Raw genomic sequence first — 8,736 nt, forward strand, 5'->3', positions numbered from 1 at the left:
TGTGTGAAAAGGACTGCACCACCAAATGTAACAAAACACTCTGTATGTAAGAATAATTACGATGCTTAAAAATCCCAATTTATTGTAGTAGTAATTAAAGGAGCCTGGTTACAATTAAGTACAGGAAGGATATTAAAACTTTCATAAGATATTTATGTAAGCCACAACAGAAGAACAAGAGCAAAAGAATAATTGGAACCACATACAAACCCACTTCCTTGTTATTTACCAATACCATCTAAGAACACTGTTTAGATGCTGACATTAGACAATCTTGAATGAACAACTTTAAATCACATTAAGTCTAAAAGAAAATCAAAAGAATTTTATGACAAGGGTTAAAAGTTTATAGCCTTGAAACTACAAAAAAAAAAAAAAATTGGTGCCCACTACAAACCACATCCCGGCAACCATTATGTCTCAGCAATGAACTACTTAAAATGGTTTTGTTGTGGTTGAGGCAATCATCTCTGAGTTAATAATTAGCTACTATTCAAATCAAGTATAATTTGTCTATTGTATGTTGGTTCACTTTTAAGAGAAGTACAAAATTTCATTTTTAGCAACAACACTGAATGTTATAATCATTCATTTGTTATCCTATGCAATGCAATCAAAACAAGTAGAAAAGCGTGTTTCTGGCACTGCATGAAATCAGTCATTTCTCAGACAGCTGAAAAGCTGAAATTAAGTACAAATGTTATATGCTGAATCTAGATGAACATTTATATATAAAAAGATACTTTATAAAAAGGTGAAGTTTCCTATTATACAACTTTGAAAAGTATCTAGAAATAGCTCCTCTCATTTACATAAATGAGATCTTAATCATTTTGTGGTTTGGTTGTTGAACTTAGAATCTATAATGCTATTTTAAATTGAAACACAAAGTGAAATTAGTCAAGATTTCTCTACTATGAAAAGGTGTTAGTCTGCTAATAAACAGCTGTGTCAATAAGCAACTTTTAAATCTCAGCACATTTCTAATACTGTGAAATGTTTTTCAATAACCTAATAAAATTAATGCTCATCATCAGTAGAATACATTCTAATCTAGAATGTATTTTTCACATCTTTAATTGCATTGGATCCTCAAAACAACCCTGTGTGCTAGGATAGCATTAGTGAATTCTCCCCCTTAACACCCATTTCCACTACTCTAGCCGAAGAGTAACCACATCACTCTATGGGATCAACCTCTCCCAGTCTCAGCCATATGATTTGGGTACAATTAAACTCATCCTAATACCAGGTATGGCTTAAGCAAATTTGCCAGTTTTGTCTTTCAGGTCTCATTAATCAGTTTAGAATTATCACTAAACTGACCACAGTAAAATACAGTGTTGTTTCCTGAGACTTCTAAGAAAGGGTACTTTCACTTTCTTTTCTGAGAATCAATAAGATTATGAAAATTTCCTCAATTACATGGGTTAAGAACGTAACATCTTGCAAGCTGACATAATTTTAGCTCCACAGAAGGGAGAATGGAAGGAAACGGGAAGAAAAAGAAGAGTGAGTACAGAAAAGGACTGAAACCAGGAAATGTTTTTCAAAGACAAGCAAGACAAAGACAATGGAAGAAAGAGATACCTAGGCTGGAGAAGCACATATGAGAAGGAGGGACCCCAGAGACAAGGAATAAGGGAGAGGCAGAAAGAGAGAAACAGGTCTGGTTAAAGTGTGTTCAGAAAACAAATATATTCTCACCACCCAATACCTGGCACTTTAGATGGGCCTGAAAACAAGTCATTTTTGTCATTGCTGCCCTTTGAACTCTCTAACACATATGCACAGTTCAAAGGATATTCTGAATAGGGCCATTGTAGCAAAAACACCCAATAGAATGTATAGCTACACAGAAGCCTTTATAGATTTAAACTAAGACTCCTTCATTGGACATATGAGGCCCCCAAACAATCTTGGTCCAATCAACTTTTCTGACACTGTCTTCTGCCATTCCTCATTCATCACCCAAGTTCTAGCATTGTCATCATTTTTTGCCATTTTGTCATCATTTTGCCATGTCAAGAAAACACCTCTCTTTCCCCCAACTTTTATGAGTTCTTCAACACTTAGCTCCCTAATATCTTCACTTCTGCCACATGACTTGGCTATTAAACCTTAAACTGATGTGTCACCTCCCTCTCCTGCCCAGTTAGCATGGGCCCTGGAACATAAAAAGTGCTATGTTAATTAGAGCAGAAAAAAAGTTATCACCCAATAACCCCAATTGCTATTTTTGTCAAGATTCCTAAATGTCAGGTAAAACACTTGTCCCATCAGTTAACCCTCCATGGCTATCTTCACTCACTGAGTCAAAACATGACAGGCAATGTCCAGATGGACTCACTTTGTGCCCTGTTTCTTAAGGCTCTTAATGTACTTTGTGGATAGAATAGACATAGGGAGTCTTGCTGTTTCTTTCCCACAGATGTTCTTTTGTATCTCTGTCTCCTACTTAAATTGTTTTATCCCCTGGATATTCAGTACAGGGAAGACTAGAGCTTGCCTATCTCTCAATGTCACATTTTTTACTATAATAAAGTAAAGAAGAGAGAGTCTGGATGTCAGAAAACAGAGTTTGTGCTATGTCTTTATTGCTCAAGCAGGTCAATTCTCAGTTTCTTTGCAAATAAAATGGGAATAAAAATTCCTCTCAAGTGATTAACTACTGTCAGGATTACAGCAAATGAGAAAAGCGTATAGCTCCAAAACTAAGACATAATAGATTTTATTGTTCAAAGACAGCTAATGAATTTTAGCCAGGCATGGTAGTATATGCCTGTAATCTCAGAATTCTAGGAGGCTGAGGCAGAAGGACTAAAAGTTCAAGCCCGACCATGGCAATTAAGCACTTTAGCAGACCATTTCAAAAAGGAAACAATAGGAAAGGAGATGTAGCTCAGTGAGAAGGCTCTGGGTGAGTTTCCAGTGACATGTGCATATGTACACACACACACGCATGCACGCACGCATGCACACACAAATAGCTAACATACATATATCTCTGTATATGTGAGTTTATACTCATTTGAAACAACTCTGAAAGTGATTATAGTACATTCTCCACCACTCCTGCCCCCAAAGAAACATGCACCTTACATAGTGAATTACTGCTTAGGTACTATGAGAGATTAAAACTCACAACAGATTTGGTCCAAAGCTAAATAATTAATAAATGAGGAACACAGTAAAGCAATCTACATAGGGATCAGGAAACCTGCATAGCATCCTAACTCTCAGAGCTGCTATATAATTTGGGAAGCCTGTTGTAAAATAAAAAATAAGGCCTCTTGTTCAAAAATTATTAAAAATATCAAGGTATAGGTCACTTCCATAAAAATCTTCAGCTTCCATTCTTACTGGGTGTGCAACTTTCATTCAGTCTCTTAATCTATGCCTAAGTGGTTCTTTACAACCACAGGGAAATTAGGGAAGCAAAGAAAGAATTTCAGCCACTTCTCATAACTAGGATCTTGTGGTTCTTTGTGAAGGAATAAGATCTCTCATTTGACAAAATTTCTTTTAATTTTTATAAAATCACTAAAATTCTAATTATGACTCAAAGCTGTTGTTTAAAATTCATACATAATATTTCACCTTCAATTGTGCTGATTTTTTTAACTCCTATACACCTCTGTCATTTTGCGTAAGAGAAAAATTTGTCCAAAGCAGTGTTCCAAGTTTACTATTTTCCCATGTATGCCATTTAAATCTGAAATTCCCAGCTGAGGTCTCTATGTCTAGAAAGTAATTTTTCCCACAGTAAAATGTCTCCTTGTACAAGTTAGATATTTTCTTTTTTATATCCCTGAAAAATTATCTATTCAGAATCAGTTTCAACATATGGTACAGCATCTGGGTCTAATCCAGTAAAAAGGAGGCAAAATGTCATGTTGAGAGTTAGTTAACCCTTTTTTTCCACCAGTTTGGTATTTAGTACATTAACTGATAACTGTCTAGACCAAGGATTTTTCTTCTGAGTCCATGGACATAAGTCTAAGAGAATTAGTTTGAGTGAAAAAAATTTATAGCTTTATTTTCATTAATCTCTAACTAAACTTTATTATATTTTTAACTATGAATGTAGACAAAAAACTACAAGAGTACTAATAGCACCTATGACTTTTCTTTTAATTTGTTTTTAATCATTCATTCATTCATTCATTCATTCATTCATTCATTTGGTGCAGGGTCTTGTTACACAGCTTGGCCGGCATGGTACGCAGTACCAGGGATCAAACCTGGGTCCTTGCGCATGCCAGACAAGTGCTCACAGCACTGAGCTATCTCCCCAGTACCTATGACCCAGTACCTATGACTTGATCACCAATAAATATTATATATTTTTTACATAACATTCATTACTTCAAGTTTCTTGAAATATCATTTATGCTCATTACCTCAAAACTCTAATAGTATTAGACCCACTGATATATCTGGTGGTTTAATGTCAGTAAAAATCATAACACACTATCATAATGCATAAATTTTTTTATATTAGAATAGTTACATTTTATGATAACTTGCTTCCCTATAATCCTATCTGATTTTGTGAATTTTAAAACGCGATTCCAAGGTACTACACTATGAAGGGGATCCATAACACATAAAAGGTGCAGAAACTCTGGTCAAAGAAGTTACAAAGCCACCTGTGGTGCCATACACCTATAAACAGCACCCAAGAAGCTGAGGCAGAAAGATTGCTGCAAGTTCCAAGCCAGTCTGTCCTACAGAGTAAGTTTAAGACCAACCTGAACTGCATAGTGAAACTCCGTATAAAAAAGACAAAAAAATTTTACAAAGCTCTTGTCTCAATAAAATAAGGATAAATGTATTTTTATCTTATAGTATTAATGAAACAATTCTAGTAATTTTAAAACATCTTTAAAATTCTAGTTCAACAATACTATGTAGGTAGCAAAATCTTCATGGTTTACTTATTTTAACATGAAAACAAATACTGTTTATTTTTGGTTGTTTTGTTTCTTATTTTAGTGAGTTTTAACACATGTGACCATAGGATTTAATCTGAAAAAGTCTAGTCCAAATATAGGTTTTGACAACATTGTATAATTTGGTATTTAGATTGGTACCTGAGATGACAGAAGGTTACAATCAATGAACAGGCCTTTTCCAGTTTTACATCTCTGCATCAGTCCGGCCATAATGGCTCCATATGCATACAGACCAGTGGCAAGATCAGTCATGGCCACTCCTGGGCGAACTGGCTCTCCATCCTGATTTGAGGGTTAGGTTGATAAAAAGAAAATTGAAAATTGAAATATCATAGGATTTCTAAAGTATTCTAAATAAAAGAATTGTATATGAAGTATACAAATAAACATACACACACATATACACAATTAAAACAAATTATTGTTGATGGTATGTGTTGATAAGATCTGTCTTTTTTTCTACTTGTTTTTGCTCTTCAAAATAAAATAAAATTAATTATATAAAAAATCAAATTTAAGTAAGTCATCTGGAAACAAATATAACCTATATCTGTTTACTTTTAGACCATTGTTGTTGCTTGCTTATGTCACGTCATAAAAAGAGAATCCCCTTAAACTAAAATGATTACCATTCAAAAATCTTATTTCTATATAAGCAGTATAAGTAAAGTACCTAAATAGCATTTTTTTAAAAAGAGCTTTGGGGCTGGCAAGATAGCTTAGCAGTCTAAAGTGCCGGCTTAGGCAAACTTAGGCAGGCACAGGGGACCGCAGTTCAATCCCTGGCACAGTCACACCAGCCCTGCCCTCAGGGTGGGCTTAGCCAATAAATAAATAAATAAATAAATAGAGCTTTATATTTATTGTCTATTACTATATTTCTCTCCTCAAATTCCACCAAGCAAACTAAATCAAACTCAATAAAATGTGAGATTTTTAAAAACACATATTAAGTCCCTTATTATATTTTTACCTTATTTATACTAAAAAAGATGAATAAAGAATTGAATTGAATTGAAATAAGCTAATTTGCCGATAAGGAGAGAACTAAAAAAATAAGTGCTTTTGTCTTGCTGAGTGAAAGTCTACCACATGGGGAAAAAAGAAAAAAGGCAAAGTTGGTGTAGTCTCTTTATAATTATTCAAATAACTGGCCAATACTTTAATGGTTTTTGCTTTAAAATATATGCATTTTAGTGGGATACCTCTGGTTTAAGATTTCTGCAATGAACAGACCTAACATCTATAGATTATAAGCCATGGGGTACAAGGCATAGGGCATCAGCTATGCATTCATCTAAGTATAAAATGGACATGTTTCATAGCCTATAATGTTCATCACTGTATCAAATAACCTCTAAACTTTATTAAGAATTTTATCTAATGCTGTGAACTTAAGAGTTTTGTCTGTTATACTAAGAAAGAATCTGGGAGCCATTCTTGATATCCAGGACCTTGCTGCTCCACCTGTGTCTTTTTATTGCCTGCATCTTTGAAATATAAATAAAGTTTGGGGCAGTGAGATAGCTCAGCAGACTAAGCACCTGCCTAGGCAAGCTCAGGGACTGGAATTCAATTCCCAGCACCACATGCTACACTAGCCCTGGTCAGGCAAACTGAGCCATCCACCAAGACCAGACACAATGATGTACACCTATAATGCCAGTGCTGGTAAGGCTGAAAACAGGAGGCTCACTATGAGTGAAAGCTCCATAGTGAGACCCTGTACCAAATACATTAAAAAAAAAAGTTTGATGCTGATGAGTGATTCCAATTCATGTCAGTTTGATTTGATAATGCATTCCTTGGCTCATACACAAAGGTATTGGAACACTGCCTGATGCAGCATAAGTTCTTTATAAAAATTACCTATCAACATTATATCAGACAGTTTCTACATTTCACTACTTGGAATTTTGTAAACCCTTTCATTGCAAAAAATATCTAAAAACATTCACATTACTTATTTCATCTGGTTGGTACATTCATTCATTCCTATCCCAACTGGTTAATTCCAGTAGCTATTGAGTCATTTTCACAAACTAAGTTTCCCTTTTCTGCAGCCCATGCATATACCACATTCATCATCTTAAAAGCAAACTAAATAATGTAAAAAGCAAGTGAGACTACCCAATGCCTCAAATGTTTTCCTCTGCTTCTCAACATAACTGTACTCTATATTATTATTGACTGAACATTAAATGTAACAGCTTGAATCAGTAAACATACCTGTCATGGGACTTAAGATTATTTAATGTATTAAAATTAAAGGACAAGTTCAAATTTAAATTTATGGATTTTTAATGCTTACTTTCTTACAAAGTAAGCATAATCAAAATTAATCCTGTATGGTATTGTCTAGAATATACTTTAAAACAAAAATAGTACCTAGAAAAAAGGAGAATATTTTTGTACTGAGAAAAAGAGTTAAGGAATTGGAAAGATATAGAAAATACAAGCATATGTACTCTTAACAATGGAAATAACAAAATTAACCAAAATATGACTGCATAGAGAAAAAAAAACACAATTCAAGAACAAATAATAGGAGAATTCAGTGGGAAAATGTGAATGGGGGATGAAACACCTAAATCAAAATAAGTGATTTAAATTACAGTATAAACTGACCATATCTAACATATGAGAAATATGTCATCTAATAACTAAGTGTATATGCTTCTCAAGTACACAGAAGACACTCACTAGGACAGTTCATATCCTACAGTATAAAACAAAATAAAATATATTTAAAGCAAGTGAATTCATATAAAATATGTGCCCAGCTCAGAATGGGATGAAATTTTAATAACAGACGCATATTTGGGACACTCAAAGTTATATGAAAAAGGACAGGAATGCAGGTTGGTGGAAGAGCATTTTACCACTAAGCATAAGACTTGGGTTTGAGTCCCAGTACAACAAAGATCTAAAACCATAAAATGCAAGGAACATAAAAATAAATCCTGGAACTGGCAATGATTTTGTAAATACACCATACTATGAAAATCCTTCACAATTAGAAATTCTTGCCATTGAAGAACTGTCAGCATGCCAGAGGAATAAGGAAATGAAAACAAGTTATCACTAAATGAGCAGGAAGTCCCACAGAGAACCACATTGTGGCTGTGAAGTGAATGTTTCCAGGTGCAACAGGACACAGTCAGAGAAGCAGATGTGTAGATACAAGGTGCTCAGTGTCCCTTCCACATCTGGAGCTCCATCACCACCTTCCTGCTGTGACCACACAACACATCTGCCTTTTCCTAAACACTAGGCTAAATTTTCTGTCTCTCTCTGTCTCTCTCTCTCTCTCTCTCTCTCTCTCTGTGTCTCTGTCTCTGTCTCTCTGTCTCTGTCTCTGTCTCTCTATCTCTATCTCTATCTCTATCTCTATCTCTCTGTCTCTCTCTCTCCCCCCTTTTTGGTACTGAGTGATGAATTTGGGGCCCAAGATAGTTAGTTACATCCAGTCCCTCTTATTTTTTCTTTTGACAAAGGTCTTGCTAAGGCACTAGGTTTCCCAGGCTAGTCTATAGCCTCCCATCTTCCTGCTTCAGCCTTCTACAGAGTTGTGATTACAGTCATGCACCACCATGCTCTTTAAGTCAACAGGTTTACCATTCAGAATTCTAAGTAAATATGCATTTGAGGAAAAATGGGTGAGTAACCTTCACAAATAGTAGAAATGACCAAGGATCTCATCATAATTTATTGGAAGAAGTAGATTTTAACTTACATGTAGACCTTTAGAAATCAAGTAATACATTTATTTTAGTAA

General features: G+C 34.7%; 1 protein-coding gene across 1 annotated transcript in view; it reads right to left on the bottom strand.

Annotated features, from left to right (window-relative positions):
- The window catches only part of Sugct (succinyl-CoA:glutarate-CoA transferase), an 808,498-nt gene that overhangs the window by 657,237 nt on the left and 142,525 nt on the right, over positions 1 to 8,736 (bottom strand). The window contains exon 8 of the mRNA XM_004629655.2: positions 5,097 to 5,240. Within this exon, the coding sequence (XP_004629712.1) occupies positions 5,097 to 5,240 (144 nt within the window). The remainder of the gene's footprint in view (positions 1 to 5,096; positions 5,241 to 8,736) is intronic.

This window comes from Octodon degus, unplaced genomic scaffold (assembly GCF_000260255.1).
Source record: "Octodon degus isolate 3935 unplaced genomic scaffold, OctDeg1.0 scaffold00031, whole genome shotgun sequence".
Lineage (NCBI taxonomy): Eukaryota > Metazoa > Chordata > Mammalia > Rodentia > Octodontidae > Octodon > Octodon degus.